Genomic DNA, 27,695 nt, shown 5'->3' with positions numbered 1-27,695 from the left:
ATCTGTGAAAGAAAATGATGAATTTGGCCAGACACAGTGGCTCATGCCTGTAATCCCTGCACTTTGACAGGCTGAAGCAGGAAGACTGCTTGAGCCCCAGAGTTCAAGACTAGTCTGGGCAATATAGGGAAACTTTGAGTCTATTATTATTTTATAAAAAAAAAAAACAATGAATTTTAGGTGCTCAGATGACCTATATGAATTTGAGCAACTAGGGTTGAGAATGCGAGTCTGGAGCTTGGGAGGGAGGTAGGGCTTGCCATGCAGATCTGGCATATCTGTGTAGAGCCGGTTGCTGAGGCAGTGGGGTTCAAGGAGAAAGGAATCATAAAGAAAGACTAGGAACAAACCAAAACCCTTGAGGAGTGCTGTCTTTAAGAGGGCAAGCAGAGGGGGGATGTCAGGAAGGAAGATGAGAAAATATTGCAAAGCAGAGCATGAACAGAAGGACACAGCTCATGATGGCTAGAGTGTAGCGAGTCACGCCAAGGAAGGGCTAGGCAAGGATATGCCAGAGAGTCTTTTTCTTTACAGGAAGCAATTCTTTTCTTGAAAATTGATTTTTAATTTACACTTTGTTCTAAAAAGTGGTCCCTCTTCTCTTTTAACATAACTTATTTAAAAACATTTATAATTACTCAGAATTTTTCCAATTTTGCAGGTGCACGATCAGCCTCCAAAAAGTTGTGCTAGTGTGTGTTCAGAATTCATTAAAATCTATCCAGCATTTTCACTTAAGTGCTTCAATATGTATGAAAAAATGTCATTTGAATTCTCTTTGATGATCAAGTTGAACATCCTTGTCTTTGTCATCCTAAAGCTGTTCTTTTCAGAGAGCCAAATCCCATCAGATTGCTCCAGGTCTGTATTTGAGAAGGAAAGTTAGAATCATTTTGTCTAACTGCAACAGATTCTCTTCTGAATATTTACCCCAACCTATTGATGAAGTGCTCCTGTGTTCTCAGTGAACTGGTTTTGTTTGGGAGCTCTTGTAATAATGGTGCATGGTTCTTGGAATGATCTCAAAATATTCCCCTCTTTGTCTTTCACACTCAAGAGCAGATTCATCCCCATAGGATATTAACAAGTGTGTTTAGCTTATAACCCTTCTAGAATCATTGTCCTCAAGTGGGCCCACAAAACTCTCATTTGCATCAGTGTCCACCTGGTTGGAATTCATGTTGTCTCCTTCAGGATCTTGTTGTGAAGGCTTTAGTTTTCCCCTGCCATGATCTTTAAAGGAATATTGTTTAGAGCTGTGAATATTTCCTTAATGAAAGACTCTTATTTTAAAATGTCTGAGTCTCTTTCATGGAAGGCAGCCTTATCAGGATCTGAGGGAACTTCAGCAGAACATGGTGGTGTTTGCTGTAAAACATCCACATTTGAAAATTCTAAGTCTCTAAGTGAGCAATGCCATTCTGCTGCCTTGGATTGAAGAGCTGTGTCATAATCATAAGTGAACATGCCCAGAAACTCATCCCCTAAGGGACTATTCCCTGGTGACCCGGGCCAGGGTGACGGGCCCTCAGATCTATCAGTGTCAGAGGCATTTTCCAGATGAGTCTTGGACACACCAGAGTCTGGAGCAGAAATGAGAGGTTTTTCAAAGGGATCTTCCTGATTCTTGCATTTCCCTGGAATTGTTTGGAAGGTGACATTGTCCTCAAGGCTGTCTGCGGCCGTCACATTGTCCTTGCTTGCCCCTGAGCTCTCGTCCTGCAGGGACTCCTCGTCAGGCACTGCCTCTTCAGTCTTGCTCCTTGCACCCTCTGAACTTATGGAGCTCAGAGTGAACAGAGATCCCTCATCAGAGTCACAGTCACTCTCCAACTCATAGCAAGTGTCAGAAGGAGTGGATTTCTGCACTGGTTCCTCGTTAGCAGGAGTGACATCCAGGCCACCGTCCCATCTTGGAGGAAAGACTGATGAGCCTGTGTCTCTGGGGTCACCGTATGGCACCTCGCTGTAGTGGGCTGAAAGCGCTTCCTCAGCCCTTGCCCCGGAGAGCCTTGGCTGCTGTATGCTCAGCGAATCAATGGACGAACTCACTTGCCTTTCCTTAGAAAATTCCATCTGCGAGTCCCAAAGTGACTGTTCAGTGCCCCCTCTTTCCTTACTATCTCCAGTCCTCTGTGCTTCTGCATGTGTTAGCATTTTACAGAGGGAAGGTGTCATTTCTCCGGAGAGGGACGGGTCCAATTCATTGGAATCATAACTGCTTGAGGCAGAGACAGCGTGAGACGTGCCAGCTACAGAAGAGACGCCCACTGAATGTGCACTGAGAGGCTCTTCCTGGGCCACAGTTTCATAAGTCCATTCTCTGAGAACATCATTCCTATGGATGTGGTCCTGCACTGCTGACATTAGTTCACGGTTACCGGCATGTGGATGTCTCTGGAGAATGGAATAGACTGCATCATCATTTCCACTTTCTGCCTCGGTGTTGTCCCCGCCCTGTCCTGAGCGCTGCGGACTGCCAGGATCCTTTCTGCTCCTTCCCAGAGTTCTATCAGGAATTACGGTGGCGTGTGGGTGTGACTGTGTCACCCAGAAAGGGGTCTGGTTCTCGTAGAGGCTTAGATGAGGAAATGCTTGGCGCAGATGGGTCTCTGGGTGTGGTGTGTGCCCCTCAGCTTCCGTGTCATCGTAGAAGCCCTCGTTTGAATACGCGTTGTCCGGGCCAGGGCTTTTGTTCTGGCACTTTTTTTGCCACAGTCTGTCAACATAAGGCCTTGTGAAAGCCCCCAGGCTGAAGGCGACAAGGAATGTGATGAACACTGACAGGCACACCGCCAGAGCCAGGTCCTGGGGAGCGTCCTCTTTTCTGCCGGCAGCCTGCACATCGCGGGTGCTTCTAACACTCCTTGGCAGCCGTCTCTGCTTCTTCCTGAAACCAGAGCCGGCCTTTGCCTTCTTTCCCAGAGTGGAAACGCCCGTGTGCCTTCCTCCCTGGGGCCTCTCTGCTTTGCTCGTTATGAGGCTTTTCATGCGATGCAGATGAATGGGAGGAAGGCGGGTTTCCCTGGAAATCCTGCTCTGGGGAGTACCCCCGTTGGCCTCCTCACTGCCTGAAAGTGGGATTAAAAAAATGCACATTGAGCGAACATTGAAATAAGATTCCAGGGGTCTTTCTTTTTTCTTTTTTACAGAATTGAAAAAAATTCAATTTTTTTGAATTTTGAATTCCAGGCACACCCAGCCTGGAGTGTAGTGGCACAATCATAACTCACTGAAGCCTCAGACTCCTGGGCTCAAGCGATCCTCCCACCTCAGCCTCTAGAGTAGCTGGGACTACAGGTGTGTGCCACCACGCCTGGGCTGCTTTTTTTTTATTTTCCTATTTACAGAGACAAGGGTTGTCACTATGTTGCCAAGGCTGGTCTCAAACTCCTGGCATCAAGCGATTCTCCTCCCTCAGCCTGAACAGCTGGGACTATAGGTGTGAGCCGCTGCTCCAGCTCCAGATTCTAGTGGTTTCAGAAGCTTCTGTGAGTCCTCCTCAGTCCTTATCTAGCTATATGTTAAAGTGTACATTACATGATGATAAGCAGTTTAAAAATTTTATTCATTCATTCATTTTTGTTTAATGCCAACAGCATGTTTATGGCTGTACGCATTTACACATGGCTATCAGGCTGAGGTCTGTTGCTCAGAGGTCCTGGAGGTTGTATGTGCCTTAGGCTTCCTGCCTCACTGCTGCCTGTGGGAGGAAGAAGCCAGACTAGAGGGACAGCCACATGTACATGGCTTCTCCTTTCTCCATAATCTTACCGACTCTGTGTGCTGTTAATAAACAGCAAAAATATTCTGTTTTCTTTACTGGCTCCTTACATTTTGCTCTCTACCCTCAGAATGCCAGTTGTGGAGTGAAACAAATGTAGCTGATGACATTAAGACTTCTCTCTGATCTTCATGAATTTCCTCTAAACCTGGTAGGCATGGCCATGTTCGTACTTGAATGGCAGTCCTGAATAGAACAGAATCTATGACTCATTTTTTTTCATGGACTTTTTCTTTTTCTAGATGAGGTTGAGATTTAGCCAAGGTAGTTAATAGTGAAAAAAGCTTCCCAGAATGTTCAGCCCCAGTAACATATTCCAGCACTTTGGGAGAGGGGCAAGGAACAAATTAAAGGAAAATATGCTTTTGTAATATGTGTGTGTGTTTTGCATATGTAGAGGATCACACTTTTAGAGTGTTAGCAAACATTTAAAATAATGATGTTTCTAATTTTAAAAGTTCTTTCTTTAATAGATTATTTGTTAGGAATTTGGATAAAACTGTGACATTAAATTTTATTCAATTTTTAATTCTTGTCTAATGCCAACAGCCTGTCTATGGTTCTTGAGAATAAAGTTTGGTGTGCCAGAACAAAACTCGCTTCTAGTGGAATTTCTCCTTTTGACCAAATCCAATTGATGCTGAGTGAGTTGAACTGTGTTTCTTTGACCACATGAAGAAAATAATTGCTGAACTGAGGAAAACAGTTATTTGACACCAATGATTTTTCTATGACACAGCCCAAGACTGACTAATAGGATCGTACTTTTGCTTTCATGGGGACTGTCATTATTTTCAAAAGAGACTAAAATGTCTATGTGCATTTTTCAGTATAAATGGAGCCTTTTCAGAGAGACATTACTGACTTACCTATAGACCTGTTGCAAATGACATTCCACTTTTTCCTCCAGGATTCAGAAATAAAATTTTGAAAGACTGCCACACTATCATCACACTGCCAGTTATTATCAGCCAAGTCAACCACTAGATGGGGAAATTCTAGAGCTATGATCATCATTGGTAGGATGGTAGTCAGAGCATTGTTGCTAAGGTCTATGACCTGTTTGAGAAGAAACAAGTTTAGGATGGTCTGTGGATAAAGACATTTACAGATAAAATAAATGAGTTACAGAAAAATACTGTTTATGTCTCTATGGAGGCAATATGGATTTAACACTGGTTTACAAGTCAGGGAATAGTGGGGTTTTAAGTCTCTGTTCTACCCCTAAAAAGTTTATGAGTCTTGACAAATTGTTTACTTTCTATAAGTCTCCCTCCCAGGGTTGCTGGAAGCATTAACTGTATGTGAAAGCTTTAAGTATCATGCCTATATTTGATGCCTAATCATTTTCTCTTCCTTGTTTCCTGAGTGTAATTTCTACTGTTAAATAAAACCTAGATACTCATGTTATCAAGGTCTAGAATTGGATACCAGGTCAAGAATTTCTAGAACTACTGCAATCTTGAAAGCAGCAGAAAATACTGGATGATGAAGACACAGAACACAGAATTGTGATTGACCAGAAATCTTATTTATTTATTTATTTTTCTGGTAGAGATGAAATCTCACTATGTTGCTTAATTGGACTCAAATTCCTGGGCTCAAGTAATCCTCCCCAGACCTTGACCTCCCAAAATGCTGGAATTACAGGCATGCACCTGACCTCAAAGAGAGGTCTTTTGAATCAAATATTATCTCAAGAGTAGTAGTACATTTCTCCATATCCATGGCTATTCAGTACATGCAGTATGAGTAATTTTTCTAGTCTGATCAGAAATGAAGGGGAAAGGGGAACAAGAAGGATCCAGTGGCTCTAGAAACAGAGAGCAGGATCTGTAAATGTTGGACACGACAGGAGCATGACATAGCAGGGAAAGCACAGTTAGGAGGAGCTTTAGCTGCCATTTGCAGAGCCCTGCTGGGTCCCAGACATGCTACTGGGTGCTTCACATACATGATCTCTGATCTCAACAATTTCCTCATTTTCACCTATTCTACAGAGGAAAAAGCTGGGTTAAGCCACACAGTATATCCCACATAGACCCTAGCACCTAGTACATAGCAGGTGCTGTGTAAACAATAGAAAGGAAGGAAGGAATGAATGAAATGGTAGAGCTGAGATCTGATTTGGCTTCACAGCTGTGTGCCTTCCAATGCAGAACATACCCTCTTGGAGCCTGAGCCCCTGCTGCACTAGAGTGAAGGAAGGGCTGGGTTGAGGAGGCCTGGGGCAGAGGCACCAGGTTGGCTCATGAGGTTTGGGGAGGGGCACATGGTTATTAGGAGAAGAGAGAATCATAAAAATGAAAACACAGTCCTTGCTTTCAAAAAAGAGGATGATGAATATAATCTAGAAAGGCTGAATGTTATCAAGGCCAATTGTTTTATAGACACCCGGGAAAAATCAGCATTTACATTTTGGGTTATGTAAATTCCTAAAGAAGGGCTTATTCAAGCAAATAATCAAACATTGTCACAAACAAGACTATTACATACAGAATCACAATTTTTTTGTGAACTTGGGTAGTAAGCGTGAGTTTTCCATTAATGAATAGCCAAGCAGTGTTGACTCTCAAAAGAAGGTTGCCAAAAATTGGAGGTAAGAGACTGTGGGATTGGAAAGAAAAAATACTTAGCTTTAGCCTGGTCTTGGTGAGGATCAGTAGCTTTCTTATGTATCGCTTGACAACAGATTGAAATATTCTGATGTTTTTCAGATAATTATTTTCTTTTTAGTGCATGTCTACATTTATTTTTTGTCCTAGCGTCTTATTATATTACAAATCATGGAACCAGAAGCAAAACTGGAGGGAGGATACGAAATTAATAAAATGACTCGGGAGGAACAATTTCTGAGAGAGGAGTAAAACAGAATGGTCCAATTTGGCTAAAGAAATACCCATCTACCAGCATTTTGAAAGGGGTATACATTATGGAAAGGTTGGGAGAAGCATATGTAATATTGCTTCACAAATCACTGCATTTAAGAAGAATGGGATAAGATTAGGAAAAGAAATGCTAATTTGAAATGTCAGTGAAACTTATTTCATCCCATCAAAGCATGGTGATAAATGTATGCTTTGAAAAATCTGACTACTGAAAAGATTTCCACATGGGAAATCACATAGAATAGTGCAAGTATCAAATTCATTGCCCAGAAGAAAACAACATCCATTTTGATATTCAGCTTTTTTGGTACCAAATATGTTCATCATGTTCCAAAACCAGTTTTTAGAGATATTGCCAAACATGCAGAAGGGATATTAGAGGAGAAGAAATGGTATGATTCTGGGGCAGTTACAGTGCATTGAGAATTATAGCTGTATATAAAACATTCTCGAGGTTGATTTTTAGTCTGCCTGTGACATATATTACCTGTGAGCTGCAGAAGACTCATAGAGCACAATAAAAATGCACAGGAAATACAACAGATGAAGGGCAAATTACATATACAAGGAGTATACAATATACTACCCATTAACTACCAAGTTAAGTGGACCTTTTCATCTGTCCTCATGACTACTGTAGCAGATAGACTCTAGTATGGTCTCCAGTGATCCTGCCTCCTTGGTGATCAGGCCCTTGAGTACTCTCCTTCCCTTGGGTGCAGGCAGGACCAGTGATTTGTTTCTAACCAACAGACTATGGAAAACAATGGAATGCCACTTCCATGGTGACATTACAAAGAATTATAATGTTCTTGCTAGCAGACTTTCTTCCTCGATGGCTCTGAAGCAAGCTGCCACGTTGTGAACAGCCCTATGGAGAGGCCCACATGACATGGCACAGAACTGAAGGCAGGCTTTGGCCAACAACCAGCAAGAAACTGAGCCCTTATTCCAGCAGCCCACAAGGAACTGAATCCTGCTGACGGCCACATGAACTTGGAAGTGAATCCTTTTCTAGCTGGGCTTTTAGGTTAGACTCCAGCCTTTGCCAACACTTTGATTGCAGCCTCTTGAGAGAGCCTTAAGAGGAGTCCCCAGGTAAGCCAGGCCTGGATTCCTGTCTCATAGAAATTGTGAGATAATCTATGTGTGTGGTTTTAAGCTGGTAAGTTTGTAGTAATGTATTATGCCGCAATAGATAACTAATACTCCTATCTATGTCCATCACCCATGTATTCATTCCTTTGTTTATTCGATAAGTATTTTAAAATATGTGTTAGGTACCAGACATATGCTAAGCACTGGAAAAGAAAACAGATATGATGTATGTCCTCAAAGAGCTTACCATAGGGTAGAAGGGTTTGAGGACACAGGCATTAACAACTAATCATACCTAAAACTAAGTAATTTCAGCTGGGATAAGTGCAATGAGAGGAAACGGAAATGTATAGCATGTTATAAGTGTTTATAAAGGGGAATTAATTTAATCTGGAGGCCCAAGGAAGGCCTCCTTGAGGAAATAATATTTTAGCAAAACTGACAGGATTAACAGAAGTCGGTTCCAGGCAAAGGATGAGCAAGTGGGGAGGACTTGAGGTGAAAACAGAGGCAGGAGTGCAGGGAGCCAGGGAAGAGGCTTGAAAGGAGGCTGGAGAGGCAGACAGGGGTCAGTTCCTTGCAGTTAAATCTTAGAAGTGTTTTAACCAAGAAGTGGCAGAATCAGATTTCTATGTTAAAAGAGCAGGGGACAGTGGCCACTTTAAAATTTCTATACACAGACTACATTTATAAAGTACTTACTGTATTCTAAGCACTTAATTCTCACAAAACTCTGAGAGAAACTAAATTATCTTCATTTTTCAGAAGAGAAAAGTGAGACACAGAGAGATTTTGTAACTTGCCTAAGACAGTGTGGCTGGAAAGTGGCCAAGGCTGGGTTTAAGCACAGGCAGCTGGCTCAAGGCCACACTCCCCATCACTGCTTCACTAGTCTCCCTTCTGTAGAAGAGGGACTCCAGGAGCCATTCTGGTTGGAAGTGGGGAGTTGGAGGCTTATCTTGCAGCTATGCCTGAATAGCACTTTGCAGAACACTGGGAAAACCTCAGTTTTCTATGTTGACATTGCTTAATATGATAGCCACACCAATAGATGACTAATACACTTATCCATGTCCATGAGCCACTTATTCATTTAACAAGTATTTAAACATATGTATCAGGTACCAGGCATATGCTAAGCACTGGAAAACAAAACAGATATCATGTATGTCCTCAAAGAGCTTACATGTGGCTATCGAGCAATTAAAACGGGTGGTCCAAATTGGGATGTGTGGTAAGTGCAAAATATCCACCAGGTTTTGAAGACTTACTATGAAAAGGGGATATAAAATATCTCATTAATAATTTCTATATTGATGACGTGTCAAAGATAATATTGGGTAAATAACACTTACCACTAAGATGAAATTCACTTGCTTATTTTAACTTTTTCACTGTAGCTACTGGAACATTTAAAATTGCATGTGCGGCTCACATTCTGTGTTTCTATTGAATGGTGCTGACCTATACAAAGAATGGGAGTTGTCGTGGAGGTTATGGAGATGGGGGACTGAAGACTCTTCCAAACCATCTAGTAGTGCTACACTGCAGGCCACTCCAGTGTTGCTAAAAGATCACTGAGAGGAGATTTTACAACATTCTCCCAAAGGGAAGGATGTGGAGAAAAGTGCTTGGAGAAGAAGGGGCTGAAGCTGCCAGACCTGGAACAGGGCTTCAGGAGTTCCTTACCCTTACAATAGTATAATTGGCACCTTGGGAGATTAACTGCAATGCGCCAGAGACAGGAACTATGGGGCCAAAATGTGACATAAATCTCCCCAATAGGGGTTGGACGTTTAGAACTGACTGTAGCACATGTGCTATACAAGTATGGAAATATCATTATCATTTTTATTGTTTTGTGTCCAATTTTGAAATGGAAGCAACAGAGTCACTGGGTTTCAGAGGCCCATCTAGTCCAGGGTCGTTGACATCTTAGCATCAGCCAGGGAGGTTTAGCAGGGCCTCCCCAAGCGTTCCATATTGCATAAGACCCCTGGGACCTTTGACCAATCTTGTAGCTTAGGGAGACAGCCTCACTAATCACTAAGATTTAATTACTTGCCAACTGGTAAGTGGAATCTTGGAGTTGGATATAATTTGATTTAGAAAAATAATGTGTCAATTCTTGCTGTTGAGTATTATGTTGGAGTAAAATTCATGTCCCTTATTGTGGCCTTTGATTTTTGAGGCAAGAAAGAGACTTCAGCTCTTTTAGGGGATCTTAAAATAGACTGTTTTTGATTAATAGCCAGTACTACTGAACATGAAGAAACTCTTCAATAGAAATACGCTTCTAATGTAATTGCCCGTGTGTCTTCCTTATTCAAATATTATAAAAATGATTTTAGAACCTGTAATTTTTTGAGGTCCTTGAAGGCTTGTGGGTGAATTTTGAATATCTTGTTGCTCTTTAAACAGAGATTCTCCAGTTGCAGGCAGTTGTGAAAATCAGACCACCCTATTTGCAATATCCCATTGAATGACAGATCCAAACTCTGCAATGACTTCAGTTTCCACAGTCCTGTTAAAATGAAAAAGTAAGTTAAAATCTAAACTGGTAAAAGTTACTGCAGCACTGTTTGTAATGGTGAAAAATTGGAGACAACATTAAGAGTTCTCAATTGAGGTATTGTTAAACAAAGTATGGTATATTAATACTATGAAATAATAGGTGGTCTCAAAGGAGAATGAGACAGATCAACATATAAACTGACTGAACTGGAAGAAAAAAGTTAAGTGCAGAATAGTATAAAGTCCAATGTCCTTGGGAAAAAGAGCCATATGCAAACATATACATAGATTTTGAGTGAACAGGAAAAGGTCTGGCAGGAGATAAACTAAACTACTAACAGTTAGAGTTAGGACTAGGATGGTTGAGGGAAGTGAAGAGGGATAAGAAAAGAAACGTTGTTTTGAACACTTTTGAATTCTTTCTTTCAATGAGCATGTACTACTTTCAAAATAAGAGAATCAGTTAAAAATATAACTTTGATTGAAAGACATGATAAATATTTATTTGATTGAACTATACAGTAAAACTAAATAATCTTGCTAAACAATAGAGGAAAAAAATTGTTTTGATGCTTTATCTACATGGACGAATTCTTCCAGTTTTAAGATTTTTCTTATTCTATTTTTTTTTTCTGAGACAGAGTCTCGCTCTGTCACCCAGGCTGGAGTGCAGTGGCACAATCCCCACTCATTGCAACTTCCACCTCCTGGGTTCGAGTGATTCTCCTGCCTCAGCCTCCCGAGTGGCTGGGATTACAGGCGCCTGCCACCATGCCAGGCTAATTTCTTTTTTTGTATTTTTAGTAGAGACGGGGTTTCACCATGTTGGTCAGGTTGGTCTCGAACTCCTGACCTCAAGTGATCCACCGCCTTGGCCTCCCAAAGTGCTGGGATTACAGGCATAAGCTGCCACACCCGGCTGTCTTATTCTATTTTGTAGCCATGTCCTTTCTTATAGCTACTTATTGTTGACATTATGACTATTTCCTAGGCATTCTTGTGTTTTCCAAACGTAGTAAGCTATAGCTAGATTTTGTTTTCCAGGAAAATAATCAAATTGAATTTTGGTCTCTGCCTTTGTATTTCACTTGATTTCAGAGAGTAACCAGGAGGTCCATTTGGCACTGAAAATAAGTAAAGGTTGAGAAGGAGGTGCCAATCATAGCTGTCTCTCAAATTTCATTTCCCATATGGGTCTCAGAAGGAAGTGCCTGCATTTTTACATTTCCTTCTGCTCTGTTCTTGCATGTAGCCTGTTTCTTTAATCAACATAAGAAGATCAGGTTGGTTCAATTACAGGAGGCTTTTTTCCTTGCCTACTGTCTGCAAGGTACTTATTGTAAGACTGATTATACAGGGAGATGACTTAATTGAAATGGCTGCACCATCAAGGTTGTCATATGTTCATTTAATTGTATACACGCTAAGCAAGAGATCATCAGGACGACGAATCAATCAAAACATTATGGGCAAGGCAGTCGGTGCTGAGGACAAGTATGGACAGCATAGAATCTTTACTCTTTAAAGAGTTTAATATGGTCCAATGATAAGACATAAACTCAAGGTAAAGTTACTAGTTATACAGAGTAGTTCATCACACAGATCATCCAACCATAAAATTAATTTTTATTTGTTTGTTTGCATGTCTATCAGATGATCAAGTCCCTTCAGGGCAGAATTCACATCTTTGAATTTTTGCAGTGCTTGGTAGAATATAGTATATACTCAGTAGGCCAGAGGCCACCATGTTTGGCCTGCATAGTGATTTAAAAATCATTGCACTGACATTAAAAATTCAATAAAAATTTGCATTTCTGGCTTCTCTTAAGAAAACTGGAAGTTCTAATTGGCAAAAGATGACATTTGGCTGGAGCTGAATGAAGGCTGCCTGCTGTCAATGGGGGCATGAGCTTATAGAAGACTATCATTTCTTTGTACTCATGTCTCTATCAAAAACAAGAAAACAGGCTGGGCACAGTAGCCGATGCCTGTAATCCCAGCACTTTCGAAGCCGAGGTGGGTGACTCATTTGAGGTCAGGAGTTCAAGACCAGCCTGGGCAACGTGGTAAAACCCTGTCTCTACTAAAAATACAAAAATTAGCAGTGTGGTGGTGCTTGAGCCCGGGAGGCAGAGGTTGCAGTAAGCCGAGATCCATGCCACTGTACTCCAGCTGGGGCAACAGAGTGAGACTCTGTCTCAAACAAACAAACAACAACAACAACAAAAAACAGGAAAACAAAGGATAGGCCAAGACTTCTTTTTTTTTTTTTTAAATGGGAGAGAACTAAGGCTTATAGTCAGCTTATTCTGCTAAAAAATATTTTCATATTGGTTTGGAAATGACCATTGCACAAGTCCCTGTGCACTGCCCTGCTGCCCTGAGCACTTACTTCAGTCTATTTTCTCCCTTCCCCCGGTCCAGCAGCACCTGGCTCCAGCACTACAGCCAGGAGGCATCCAACTGTGGAGCCCAGGCTGAAGGCCAGTTGTTAAATATTTTGAACATAACCTCTGGAGAAAATGTTTCTTTGTGCATAGAAGCATATTCCTACATCTTTTAATATGGGTCTGTCAGAAAAAATGCAAAATAAGACACCAATATGAAAGAAGCTACAGCTTTCTTAACATTTTCATGATACCTGCCTGGCCTATATAAGGATGTGAACTCATGATTCCTAAAATATCTCAGTGCTTAATTGAATTGAGTAAGTGCCCTAGGAGCTAAGTGGAGGGAGTGATCATGCCTAGCTTTAAAGTGACAGAAGAAATTATTTTTAAGCGCCTAATTGTGTACTCTTTATGCTCTAAGCATTTCACAGACATCTCTTTTTAATCTTCAAAAAGCCTGAGGAGTTATCAACATTTTACAAATGAAAAAGAACTAAGTTCAGCAAAGTTAAGAACTTGCCCAACAACACCATGGTAGGTGGAGCTGGAATCAAAACCTAGATCTCTTAATCATTACCCTTTAACCATGCCCATCTTTTATTAACTAAAAACAAATAAAAACAACCCTCCCTCAAAACCACAAAAGGGTGGTCTGGGCCATGGCACATAATGAAATTGCCAGATGTATTGGGGGTTGCTTAGTTAATCTGCTTGTGTCACGGAGTACTAGAGTGCTGGAGAGGAACTTAAGAGACTGAGGTTTATTCCACCTTTATTTGTGACTTTTTGTTTTGTTTTGTTTTGAGACAGGATCTTGCTCTGTCACCAGGCTGAAATGCAATGGCACAATCATAGCTCACTGTAACCTCGAACTCCTAGGCTCAAGTGATTCTCTTGCCTCAGCCTTCAGAGTAGCTTGGACTACAGGTGTGTGCCACTATGTCTGGCTATTTTTTTTTTCTTTTAATTTTTTGCAGAGATAGAATCTCACCATGTTGCCCAGGCTGGTCTCAAACTTCTGGCCTCAAGCAATCCTCCCACCTTGGCCTCCCAAAGTGTTGGGATTACAGGTGTGAACCACTGCTCCCAGCCCTGTTTGTGACTTTTGATGTGAGCCAAAGAAAATCACTTAAGGCCTCCATGCTTGTTACATTCCTTAAAAATTGTTTCTCATAGCTGGAATTGAGATATGTCTTTGATTACTATGATCTTCAAGCTTTTGGAGTCCAGTGGAAGCCAGGTCCATTAGTTTGGATGATTGTTCATCAAATATTCACTGTCTTGTGGGCAGAATACACTTCCCCATCCCACTGAGTTGAGTTTGGCCATGTAATTTGCTTTGGCCAAAGGAATGGCAGCAGAGGTGGTGTGAGCAAAGATCTGAAACATGCTTATGTGGCAGGGCTTGCTTTCTTGGTTTCTGCTAGTGTCATTAAAATAACATGGCCTGGTGGCCTGCTGATCTGAATGACAGCCTTGTGGAACAGACTGGGACCCATGTGTAACTTTCAAGATAATAGGGACGAGTCCTTGAGGAATAACAACTAACTATATTAGAGTAGGGTTAGAGCACTTGACTGCCAATTTTTTTTTTTAATTTATAGAATCAAAGTTGTTTAGTGAGATCTGGCAGGAGTTTTACTAGCCTCAGGTGACTGTGTGTGAATTACGCTGGATTAAGTTTTGTAAGTACTGACACTATCTTGTGAATGGGCTGATGCTAGGATGAAAATGAGGACAGAAGCTGTTTGATAGGCTAGATGGCTTCCCAACTCTGGTCTGCAGAAAATCCAGGTCATGATATCTAGCTGGCCCTGACTGGTGGGGATGAGATGCTCTGAGATCAAATTTTCAGAAAAAGAGCTCCTGATTAAATAATTTGACCTAGGTAAATTCCAGAGATCTGCTGCAGACATTATTCTAATCTCCACACAACAAAGTAAATTCCAGTTGGATCAGAAGTATAATATGCCTGAAAAATCTTCCCTGACAATTTTGCCATCCATGGAGTTAAGGCACATATAAATAAAAGATTGGTGTAGTTGCACATGGGGAAAGCTGTTTTTTTAAGATTAAAAAAAGAAATTATAAAGGAAAATATTAATACATTTGATTGCCAAAAATTTAAATTGAGTGTATGTCAGGAACACTATAAAAAGAATAAAGATATGGATGAGAGCAGATTTCTTAAAACAACGCAAATTCAAAATAATGGAGCAACATTTAAACAAACTGAAAATCTTTAAAAAGGTCAGCCTAGAATTCCTTATTGAGTAAAAATATATTTGAAAAACAAAGGCAAATAAAGACCTTTTCAATAAAGATTTGAAAGCATTCATCAGGAGTAGACCCAGAGTAGAAAAAATGTTCAAGGAAGTCCTTTAGAAGAAAAAATGAAACCAGATAGAAGTTTGGATATAAGTAAGGAACAAAGAGCTCCAGAAATTTATGTAGGTTAAATATTTTTTCTTATATTTAAATCTCTTTAAAAGCAACATTGTGAAGCAAAGATAGTAAAAACATATTGTGGAAATTATAACATATATAGGGGTAAAATGTAGGACAATACTTGCACAAAGGACAGAAGAGGGGAAAAAATGGGAGAACACCATTGTAAGGTTCTTACGTTACAGGCAAGTAGTATAACACCAAATAAAAATAGACGGTGATCTTAAGATATATATTGGAAACCCCAAAGCTAGAATTCTAGGATATCCATAGATTATTGGATATTCATAACACACTTCTAAATAACCCATGGGACAAAGAAAAATCAAAATAGAAATAAAGTATTTTGACTCAACTAAAAATGAAAACATCACATATCAAAATTTGTGGGATGTAGCGAAAGCCATTTTTAGAGGGAAATTACTAATTTATTATTAAGTTGCACTAAATGTTTATTAAAGAAGAAATGCCTCAAGTCATTGACTTCAGCTTCCCCTTTAAGAAACTTGCAAGAATGAATTAAATTGTAAGTAAGCAGAAGAAAGGAAATCATAAAGACCAGAGAAGAAATAAAGTAGAAAATGTAAAAATAATAGAGAAAAATCAATAAAACCAAGAGCTGGTTCTTTAACAACAATAAAATTGATTTAAAAAGATTTCTAGCCAGGCTGATCAGAAAAAAGAAGATATAAATTATCAGTATCAATAATAAGATAGGTGGCATTACTACAGAGTCTATAGATACTAAAAGGATAATGAAACATTGTGAACAGCTTTATGCTAATAAACTACCAATACTCACTCAAAAAGCAATAGATAATGTGAATAACCCTGCATCTACTAATGAAAGTAAACTTGTAATTAAATACCTTCCCATGAAAAAACTCCTGTTCAGATACCTTCACTGGGGAATTCTATGAAACATTTATGGAAGAAACAAAGCCAATTCTAAACAAACACTTCCAGAACATGGAAGAGGAATAAATATCTCCCAATTCATTTTATGAGGCCCACATTACTCTAATACCAAAACTAGACATCAACAATATAGCAAAAGAAAATGATAACCCAATATTCCTCATGAACATAGGTGTAAAATTTCTTAAAATTTTAGCAAATTGAATCCAAAATATATCAAAAAGATAATAAATCACGACAAAATGGAATTCATCCCACGAATGCAAAGTTGATTTAATATTAGAAAATCTACACAATTCTCCAAATTAACAGACTAAAAAAGAAACCCTTATGATCTCTCAGTGGATCCAGAAAAGGTCCTGGGCAAACTGGGAATAGAGAGAATTTCATCAACCTGGCATAGAGCATTTATGAAAGATCTAGCAGCTTTATTTTTAATAGCCAAAAAGACAACCTAAGTGTCCATCAACAGATAAATGAATCCACATGATGGAATTCTACACAGCAATGAAAAGGAATGAACCTTTCCCCACAGTTCACAAAATTTTTTCTTTTTGTCTTATTTTTTAAAATAATGTCAACTTTTATTTGAGAGTACATGTGCAGGTTTGTTACACAGGTATATTGCCTGATGTTGAGGGTTTGCAGTACAAATGATCCCATCACCCAGGTAGTGAGCATAGTACCCAATAGGTAGTTTTTCAGCTTTAGTCTCCCTCCTCCCACACTCCTCCTCCTTCTAGTGGTCCCCAGTGTCTATTGTTCCCATCTTTATGTCAGTTTGAACCCAAGATTTAGTTCCCACTTATAAGCGAGAATATGTGGTACTTGGCTTTCTGTTCCTTCATTACTTTGCTTAGGATAATGGCCTGCAGCTACATCCAAGTTGCTACAAAGGACATGATTTCATTCTTTTTTAGAGCTGTGTAGGAGACCATGATGTATATGTACCACGTTTTCTTTATCCAATCCACTGTTGATGGGCACCTAGGTTGATTCCATGTAATTGCTATTGTGATTGGTGCTGTGATGAACATATGAGTGCATGTGTCTTTTTTGTAGAATGATTTATTTTTCCTTTGCATATACACCCACTAATGGGCTTGCTAGGTCGAATTGTAATTCTGTTTTTAGTAGGAATGAACTTTTAATATATACAACGACATGGATAAGTCTCAAAATAATTATGCTGAAAAAAGACGTTAGACCAAAAATAAAAGTACATATTGTATGATTCCTTTTATATAAAAGTATAGAAATGCAAGTGAATCTATAACGAAAGAGAAAGGAGATCAGCAGTTTCCTGGGTTGGGGAGAAGGGATGGGTGGAAAAGACAGATTACAAAGGGGGATGAGGAAGCTTCTGGGGTAACAGACATTACACTTAGTAAATACTCCCTCTGTACTATGAACTTCTTAAGTGCTCTCCCAAGTATGATAACCTGATAACATAAAACAATGTTCAGGGATTATGGCTTTTAGTGCAAAGAGCAATAAGAATTGGAATAGAGTCTAGAATGGTCCTGGGTAAGATATTTGATTCATTAGGTCAGATCTTATCGTGGTCAAATTATGTAGGTGAGCCAAAGGCCCTGCCTTCTTAGTTTAGTGTCTTATATACTTTTTGTTTCTTTTTTTGTTTTAATTATCTTGATAGTGGTGATGGTTTCATGAGTCAGTGTGGTTCAGAGAGTCAGAGGACAGATCAGAAAGTGCTCTGAAAAAGGAAGAGCAGAGGCTTCCAACATTATGCAGACCTATATAAATATGAACAGAGGCACCAAGACTGTTGGTGAATACTCTAAACATCTGAAGACAGAGAATGAGAATCCCCTTTAATTATCTATTGTGCCTGAAATCAAGGAAGTTACCATTATAGCAAAGACCAGGGTGGGAAATATAGAATTAAAGACTCGGGACGATCAAGTGGCACTAAAGGGGAACTAATGCTTCTGAACACCTGCTGTGTGTCAGGCACTATGAGAGATGTTTTACATGTATCATCACTCTATGTGTTAAAGTCTTGATACACACTGTCTCTAAACCTTACACCTACCCTACACAGATAATTATTCTCAGGTTAAGTGACTTGTTTAAGGTCACTTTTTTAGGTTAAGTGACTTGTTTAAGGTCAATAAACAAGTAAATAGTGTAATATAAGATGTGTAAAAGAATTATAAGTAAATAGGCTGAGAACGGTGGCTGATGCCTGTAATCCCAGCACTTTGGGAGGCTGAGACAGGCGGATCACTTGAGGTCAGGAGTTCAAAACCAGCCTGGCCAACATGGTGAAATCCCATCTTTACTAAAAATACAAAAAAATTAGCTGGGTGTGGTGGCAGGCACCTGTAATCCCAGCTACATGGAAGGCTAAGGCAGGAGAATCTCTTGAACCCGGGAGGTGGAGGTTGTAGTGAGCTGAGATCATGCCACTGCACTCCAGTCTGGGTGACAAGAGTGAGACTCCATCTAAAAAAAGAAAAAAAAAAAAAGGAGTAAATAAAAAGAATGGGACCCGAACATACCCAAGCATGTGGGAAGAGGGTGATTTTGATTTTGAATGCAGTTATTAGAGAATCCTCTTATTTAACTCCCCTCATAATTTCAAGCTGAGATTTTCCAAGAGGAAGGTAAACTTCTAATAGAGATGAGAATAAAGACCAGGAAGTTCAGTTTACACCTCCTGGATGAAAACTTTTCCTTTACTTTCAATTTTAGATAATTAAGATTTTATTTTTTTAAGGGAACTGGTTTGGTCCTTACAGATAACCTGGTTTGTTTAGGGTCTCTCAGGATGGAGTTGGGAAATTTAAGAAAACTCTTGCATGGTACTTGACTGCACTTCTCAATGGGAAAATGTGTTCTTTTAATATTTTTGCTTGGTGAGCCAATGTTCAGAGGGTAGTCAAATGAGTGAAAAGAGGCTGTATGGTGCATTCACGGCTGGGGCTTGGACATCAGCATTACATTTTATACTTCAAGAGAGGAGAGTTGAATGCTGGGAGGAAAATATAGAGGTACTCTGTGGAAACGGAAATATTTATTGAACTGCTTTCTAAAGATTACAAAGGCCACAGTAGGCAGGAATTTTATTAGCCTTTGCATTTAAGTGGCCAGAGGCAGTTTTATTATTTCCAAGAAATGACCTGTCTCTCAGAAAAAAAGGCCACAGAAAGGATACTCAGACATTACGCTTAGTAAATACTCCCTCTGTACTATGAACTTCTTAAGTGCTCTCCCAAGTGTGATAACCTGATAACATAAAACAATATTCAGGGATTATGGCTTTTAGTCCAAAGAGCAATAAGAATTGGAATAGAGTCTAGAATGGTCCTGGGTAAGATATTTGACTCATTAGGTCAGATCTTATTGTGGTCAAATTATGTAGGTGAGCCAAAGGCCTTGCCTTCTTAGTTTAGTGTCTTATATACTCTTTGTTTCTTTAGAACCTGAATTAGTTTTGAGTACATTGCTTATTGATAATTCCATAATCCAGTAGCAATCAGGATGAAATCTTTAATTTTCTATGAATAAAGGAACACAATATACTTTAATTTTTTATAATACACTGTATTTTTTTTTAATTCCCCCAGATTCAAATGTTAGGTATTATTTCATCTTATTTCTAACACATTTATCTCTTAGGTTCTAGAACTTAGTTGGTTAATGTGAGGCTGCTGCATTTGGTCTATCAACCTAACTGGAATCCCAACAAGATGTTCCTGCTACATTTCCAGTTACTCTGTGAGCACTCCAAAAATACTGCTTGATGAAGGTAGGACAGATTAACCAGAGACTGATCCCATTGTTCTCATGTTTTTAAACTAGTTTTTCAATTATTAATGCTGTATTCCAAAAAATATGGGAGGAAGGTAGAAGCATCATTGAAATTAAATTCACGGCTGGCTTCTGTTTTATAAATTGCATTGGCCAGCACCTCTTTTGGGCATTTTCCCAACATGAAGCTTATTGGTGACACCACAACTGACTCTGAAGACAGGGTTAGTTCGTGTGATATCTCACCCTTACACAAATGGGCTTTCCTGAGTGAAAGCAACTTTTCATTGGTTCTAGAAACAGTCCCCATTTTAAAATATGTGGTACATAGTTACAAAGGTTGCTTGATTGTTGCTTTCTGAGATCCAATTTATTATTATTTTAGATGAATGCAAGTGCCTATATAGTCAGACACAAATAATTATCTGCTCATGAATTATAGTGGGCTAATACTGCAATAGTTGTTGAACATTTTAAAAAATAACTTGAGGCCGGGCATGGTGGCTCAGGCCTCTAATCCCAGCACTTTGGGAGGCTGAGGCCTGCAGATCACCTGAGATCAGGAGTTCGAGACCAGCCTGACCAACATGGAGGAGCCCTGTCTCTACTAAAAATACAAAATTAGCCAGGCGTGGTGGCACATGCCTGTAAACCCAGCTACCTGGAAGGCTGAGGCAGAAGAATCGCTTGAACCTGGGAGGCGGAGGTTGCGGGGAGCCAAGATCGTGCCATTGCTCTCCAGCATGGGCAACAAGAGTGAAACTCTGTCTCAAAAAATAAAAAACAAAAAAAAACTTGAGATTTAGACAAAAATTAATTATTTGTTTCTAAATATACTGTTATTCTCAATTTATGCCAAGAGAATAATAAAAACTAGTATTTGCAAGGTAAATCTTCAGACAAGATTCTGAAGTAGTTTTCATATATTTAAATTGTGACAGTTTATTATGCCAAATACCATGTTAAGTTAGGTCTTTGAGATACATTTTTTCATTTAATCCTTACAATGATCCAATGAGTAAATCTTATATTATCCAGATGTCACCTATAAATAGACTTAGAGTGAAGAACTGAAGAACAAAGAAACAGGCCAAAAATAGGGCATGCCTTAGGCAGCATCTCTCTCACCAGCAGTTCCCCTCAAAATGAGATTTCAAAGTCAGAGCAACCCAGCCATAGTCACAGAATCATAAGATAGGAAAAGTTGTTAGAGGAGACTCAACCTACTGAAAACTAATATGATGATTATGGGAAAATAATTTAAATCACAAAATACTATGGATAAAAGGACTCTGAATTATATCCAATCAGATTCATGCCTTGCACTGAACTTCCAACGTCTATCCTTTTCATTCATCTCTCTATGGCTTTATTTGCTAGAATTTTAATAGAATTTCAGATATAGAATTTGCTCACTTCACTTCTTTTTTCCCCCTCCTCTTCAAGTTGAACATTTTTCTTGATCTTTTGGGAGGCAAAAGCTTAACTCAAAAAAAGAAGATGGATCTGTATCTGCATTTATAGGGATATTTGGTCTTTAAGTGGAACTGTATTAGTCCTAACCCCCAGTTAGCTCAGGGGAATTCATCTGCCTTAAGGAGAGAAACTCAGCACTTCCCTATTTACTCTTGTGGTGGGGTAATATTTTGACATGTTAATCTCTTACCTCGCTATATTTTCCTCTTGCTCTTTCTCTCTATTCACACAGAAAGTAGGCTCCACATTCATTGTCCCAGGGAAGGCATATGGCAAGGCAGAAAGTAGCTGAGTCTACAAGTCTTTCTGGCTTTTGTTTTCCAAAACCCTAAACCTTTAGAAGAAAGTGATTTCCAGACAGAGGGTTTTGAAGAAAAAAAAAATAGGAGAAGAAATTTTCTCCAAACTGAAGAGGCTGAAAAGAAATATTCTCTGGGTAGCAGGGGTAAGGAATGCTCACACCTCGATGCCTTGTTAGAGTATATGATTCGATGCCTTGTTAGAGTACACGATTCTCAAGCTGGGTACAAATCTAGGCAAAGGCAGAGGAAAGCTGATGAAAGACTGATGTTAAGTATCCCTACGACTCCCCCCTAATGGGGGCTCAGAATCGGAAATTATGTTACTACAGACAATAGAAGGTTATATCTCTAGTACACTTGAGTTTGTGGATGGAGATCACATCTACCATACCGGTTAAAAAATTTTGTTATATTATATGGATATATGTAGCTATAATGACGTCCATCAAAAAACAAAACCCGGAAATAACCTAGTGCTTGATTAAACCAATTATGATATATGCATATATAAAAACCAACTATTTGAAATATTTGTGAGATTGCTTAATTATATAAAGATATTAAAATATTCTATGATATGAAAATACAAATTAGAAATATGGACAGTATGATACAATTTTGAAAGAAAAAGGTACAAATAGGCATAAATAATAAACTTGAAGAATATATATAACATGAATGACTTTAATTTTTCCCTTTAAATTTTTCTTCAGTTGTTGAATGTTCTATAAGTAACAGGTATTCTTCTTGTAATAAAAATACAATAAAAATAAAATAAAATGCAATTCATTTACACTGAAAATATGGCACACTACTTTTATGGAGAAGGTCAGGGAGATAAGACTCCCACCCTTCTTGAACAATTCTGCTGACATGGTGACTGTAATAATTCCTATACCTGCTAGGCTATTATTGCCAAAATGATGCTTAAAACAAAGCTGGAGAAAGAGCATGAAAATAAAAACATGAAATGTCAGAACTGGATAATAAGAAAAACCAAGTATGCACAATTTGGAATGGAGAAGGAGAACAATAACCTTATACTTTTTTTGCATAATGTCTTATATAAAGTAGGTGCTTAGCAAAGAGTGAACAAGCCTGAAAACAAACAAGGAAAGGAAATTAATTGTCTAGCACTCTGGAATATAAAAAGGGCAAAGGAAGTTTTGCTTTATGAACTTGATATATTTTCCAAAGAAAACATTGGTGTATCCGTTAAGGAACTCCAACATGTAGACTATTGAATGTCAGATGAGAATTTATGATAATTGGAGGCTACTTGGAGTACCCTGTTAGAAACTAGGATAAGGAATTCTGATTTTGACTTGATAATCAGAAGGTTTACATACCAATATATAATATTAGGATACTTCTGCTGTACGTTTGGAGGACAACTAGATAGACTGAGGCAAAATGTACTCAAAGAATAAAAATGTTATGAATATGGCAACACTTAATTTGAATTGCATTACATATTAAATGTATTTGAACTAGTTATTGCTCAGTGCTTTTCTATATTAACAAACACATGATAATCAAAGTAGGTAACTTAGAATCACTCATTATTATTTAGCACTTAAATACTTCCTAGTGTCTCGATAACTGCACATAACATTAATGTCAGATATACTAATGGGAGACTAAATTTCATTAGCTGTAAATTCCACACACTATAACTTCTAATGCTACTAAGAAACATTATTATATGTGCTCTGATCAAATTGCTTTACTTTCAGCTGTCTCCTTGAACCTGAAAACAAATGTGGAATTCTTATGAACATGAAACAACTCCACGTAAGCATTGTTTTTCTGTCTAGTTAAAATTGTACTCACCCTTGGGAGTGTCACTGAGTCTATTTCTTTGAAGAATGAGCACCTTCAGCAATGGGAACCTATTTCTGAAGCTGCTTCTGTGGCGTTTCACCCATGAGGACTTAGGACTGAGTAGATTCAATGAGAGGGAGTGGATGGCATTGTTGCTGAGGTTTAACACTTCCAAAGCATGTAAATATGCAAAAGGTCTTAAGGTTATTTTTGATATGAGATTGTTACTGAGGTCCAGATGTTTTATTTTCCACTCTTCTTTTTTCGTGTGAGACTGTAAGAGAACTCTAAAGAAATTGAAACTTACATCCACAGTGGCTGCTGTCTGTGATATGTCCACAGGTATATCACGCTTTCCAGTAAAAGAACAATTTGTCAGAACATATTCATTCCATTGGCATTCAGAATTGAATAAAATATTGCTTTTTCTTGATGCATTTGTCATTATTCCAGTAAAATAAAGACCTATAACTATGGTAATGACTCTGAAATAGAGGTTTTTCATAATGCCTGGAAAAAGGAAAATGAATTGACTTACTCACAATAATATATAAAAACTAACAGCAATAAGCAGAAAATTTAATTTTCAATTTAAGATTTACGAAAGTTATCTTGTCTTGGTTGCCAATTTAAGCGAATGTTTGATTTCTTACCGGGGCATGAAAATGTAGCTACCAAAATGAAATAGCCGTAGTATAAAATTACATTTATGTCACATTTTAAAGAAAGGACTCCCGATTTTTCAGAAAATACATATTCACTTAGGCCTCACCTCTGCATCCACTTTTCCAGTATTTTTCACTCCGCAGTGTGCTTTGGGATAAATGAAACCTTACCAAGATTAAAGACTTCCCTGTTTCCTTGCAGGCCATTAATACAGAGCAAAGTCTATTATGCTTATATACAACATCGTAATCAACCATGTGGTTTATTACATAAATGACAACCAGTTACACTAAACCATGACCCTCCATAACTCTATGAGTAAAAAGTTCAACTCACAAAAGAGGCTCTTACTTTTCATGACTAGAAGAAATACAAGTTTTGCTGTGTGGCTTTTGTGACTTTTCAAATCATTATGAAATCATTTAGATACATACAACATAATGTGTTATCAAATACATGTTCTGGCTCCGAGCCATGAAGATGTAATACGATATAGAAACATTGAGTATCTTTCGTACCGAAAATTTTGGAGAACAAAATGAAAGTTTTTAAAAAGAAGTGTGTACAAATTACAATGGCTGAATGTATCACAAAAATAAGTTTAAAATGGGTAATTTTTGTGATTTGTTTTAAACTAAATTCCACTTAAAAGCCACCGTGTGTACAAATAATCACATTATTGAGTATATGAGTTTCCAAGAAATTGTCCCTTCCTTTCTGTTGTAATGGCACTCAGTTTAGTTTTAATCACTGCAGTCTGAAATACTAAAATGGCTTAACTGATTTTCTTGCCTCTGCCTCTTGACTTTCCTTCTTTGTGATCCATCCTAGGCGACTCCATAGGATTATTTTCCTACAATAACGTATTTCCTATATTATTCCTTCATTTGAAATCCTCAAAGGGCTCCTTATTGCCTATAGTCCAAATCCCTTAGGTTGGTATTCAAAGCCTGTGTTATCTAGGTAAACTTATGCCCTAGCTTGATAAGTTCATGTGGAGCCACTACAAGATGTGGCTTGTGCAAAGAATGATCTATGCATATCGCATACTGAAATTAACTTTCAGTTCATTCCCAGTTCCAAGTTCAATACCTTTTCTTCTTAGCCACAGTCTTAAGATGGAGTTTCGCTCTTGTTGCCCAGGCTGGAGTGCAAGAGCGCCATGTCAGCTCACCACAACCTCCGCCTCCCGGGTTCAAGCAATTCTCCTGCCTCAGCCTCCCGAGTAGCTGGTATTACAGGCATGTGCCACCACTCTCACTAATTTGTATTTTTAGTAGAGATGAGGTTTCTCCATGTTGGTCAGGCTGGTCTCGAACTCCTGACCTCAGGTGATCCGCCCACCTTGGCCTCCCAAAGTGCTGGGATTACAGGCGTGAGCCGCCACACCCAGCCAGCCACAGTCTTGTGTATCCTTCCAGACTCATCTCACATCCTATGGCCTGGTCATTTTTCCGGCTTTAGCCTCCATATTTGTCTTTATTTTTACAGAAATCTTTCAGTAAACACTGAAGGAATTGATACACATTAGTAACATTCAGCGTTGCTATTGTTTTGCTTTGTATCTCTTCTGAACTCCCAAAAAAAGGAACATTATCTATCATCTATCTAGCTAGCTAGCTATCCAATGTTTTACATTTTTAATAGTCTGCAGTCTGTCACTGGGTTATGTTGTTTGTGTGTAAATGAATGCATGGAGTGAAGTGAATGAAATTTACAATGTAACTTTAAAACTTTTGTTTCATACAAGGTCAATCCTCCCATATTTTCAAGGCATTTAAATTCAGGTACACATGGCCATGAACAGCAAAGGTGGCCTACAGCATGGAGGAGTGATTTATTTTTAGTGTGCTTCTTGTGCAATACTGGAAATTGAATTGATTTGCCCAGGAAGAAAGATATTTTTTCTACATTCAAAGCTGAGATTATATATACAATGGTGCACCAAGCTAATGTAACAAAATCAGCAACAAAAAAATACAGTCACCATTCACAGGTACATTACTTTGTAGTGTTGAAGAGAAAGACATGGTTGAAAAATACTTTTTCTTAAGGGGACATGAATTAAAATTGCCCTGGTTCTTTTTAAGCTGAGGAGATTTATACATGTTAGGTTTCAGTTCAAAACAGCTAGACAAGGACAATCTTATATCTTAAAGTGAAAGGTATTAATTTGTTAAAAATTATACTATTTATAAATTTATATGTATTAGGTAAGGAACCACTGAGAACTCCAGAAAAAGTTGCTTAGGAAACTGGAAACAATTAGGCAAAATGTAAATTTCAAAATGGACATAGTCAAGCTGAACTATGAGGAAGCAGTTAGAAATACTGGGTGTGTACATTTGTGTGTCAGCAAGTGAAAGATAGGAAGAAGGCAGCAGAAAAAAACAAAGTATTATAGAAAGGCAATGTAGAGTTCATTTATACATAAAAGAAAGGGTGGCAAAACTGAAGGAAAAAAGCAACAGAGGCTATTTCGGGTAAGGACAAGACCTGGAAAGTAATATTGCCTCTAAGACATACCTTCGTATCCTAAGTGGTTTTCAAATGGGTGGATATATCTGGATCAAGCCAGGTAGGGATTTAAGACCTGAACCTTTGAGGCTCCACCCATCCTGCCATCAAGGCTGCCAGTGGCCAGCTCTCACCCTTTCATCTCCGGCTTTGGCCTCCTGCCATGGTGACAGTGTGCACTTTCCCCTAGGACACCAGGGAAGCACCACTGGAGAGAGGCCTTCTGCAATGCACAGAGAGGAGGGCATTCAAAACTGGGAATGTACAACTTCCGAACTTTGAGTTCTAGGAGTCCAGAGAGATTACACAAATACCGACAGTGTCCCATTCTCAAGCCATATTTAAATTCATCACGTTTGCATGACTAAGTAGAAAACAGTTAATATGTAACCATTAAAAAATTAACAGCAAACAATTTACATAATTTTTATTGTAAACAGAAGCTCATTACTAGTTATTACAAACTGAATCAACTGAAACTCAAGTTAGCAATGTGAAACACATTTATAGGCTTATTTTTGTATAGCGTAATTGGTAATTTTTGCCCCCTCAATACTTTTAAGAAGACTGCTAAAATTTTCAGCATTTCAATGATCTCTTATTTGTCAAGTTTAGCACCATGACATTCTCATTCCCTTAAAAAAACACTCATTCAAATCTAGGTAGAATTTCCACCTTTCATCATCAAAATTATCACACAAAATTTATTTTGTTTTTTTCACAACGCAAAAAGAAGACAAATAAGTATATTTTAAAATATTATCAGCAGTCCCTGTTTTGTGTTGTTTTACATTTTTCTGTATGCCCATTATTAAGAAATCTTGCATTGATTTCATTTGCCCCCCTTGTCATTGCAACCCACCTCTAGAATACTGTGGTCATTGAAACTAGCATGTACCTGCACCCCCTCCCGGGGTCCCGTCTTTGTCACCCACCTCCCCCACGGCTACTGCTTGTCATATCTGTGCTCAGTGCAGGGATGAGCACACAGCAGGAAGAGGCGAAGTCAGCATTTCATTTACAGAAAAATACCATCTGGTGGAGACAATGAGTTGTTGAAGATTTACTGCGGATAAAAATAAGCCGGCCAGGC

At 38.7% G+C, this 27,695-nt stretch overlaps 1 protein-coding gene across 1 annotated transcript; it reads right to left on the bottom strand.

The window, feature by feature from the left end:
* Positions 1 to 521: 521 nt before the first annotated feature.
* On the bottom strand, positions 522 to 26,912 carry LRRC66 (leucine rich repeat containing 66). The gene is made up of 4 exons (XM_002814793.5): positions 23,429 to 26,912; positions 10,125 to 10,294; positions 4,654 to 4,843; positions 522 to 3,071 (listed from the first exon to the last, which is right to left on the bottom strand). Exons 1-4 carry the CDS (start codon positions 23,922 to 23,924, stop codon positions 1,285 to 1,287), a joined length of 2,643 nt encoding a protein of 880 aa, XP_002814839.2. The 5' UTR covers positions 23,925 to 26,912; the 3' UTR covers positions 522 to 1,284.
* Between the last annotated feature and the right edge of the window lie 783 nt (positions 26,913 to 27,695).

This window comes from Pongo abelii, chromosome 3, assembly GCF_028885655.2.
Source record: "Pongo abelii isolate AG06213 chromosome 3, NHGRI_mPonAbe1-v2.0_pri, whole genome shotgun sequence".
NCBI classification, from domain to species: Eukaryota; Metazoa; Chordata; class Mammalia; order Primates; family Hominidae; genus Pongo; species Pongo abelii.
Note: the sequence above shows the minus strand (reverse complement) of the source record. Positions and strands in the feature narration are given on the sequence as shown.

What these genes read in the sequence shown, in the direction of transcription:
- LRRC66 (XM_002814793.5), bottom strand. Translation starts at nt 23,924, where the DNA reads ATGAAAAACCTCTATTTCAGAGTCATTACCATAGTTATAGGTCTTTAT. An exon ending in AGGACCTCAAAAAATTACAG is followed by an intron (nt 4,844 to 10,124) that starts GTTCTAAAATCA and finishes CTTCTCAAACAG; the next exon opens with GTCATAGACCTTAGCAACAA. An exon ending in CATTTGCAACAGGTCTATAG is followed by an intron (nt 3,072 to 4,653) that starts GTAAGTCAGTAA and finishes TCCCACTTTCAG; the next exon opens with GCAGTGAGGAGGCCAACGGG.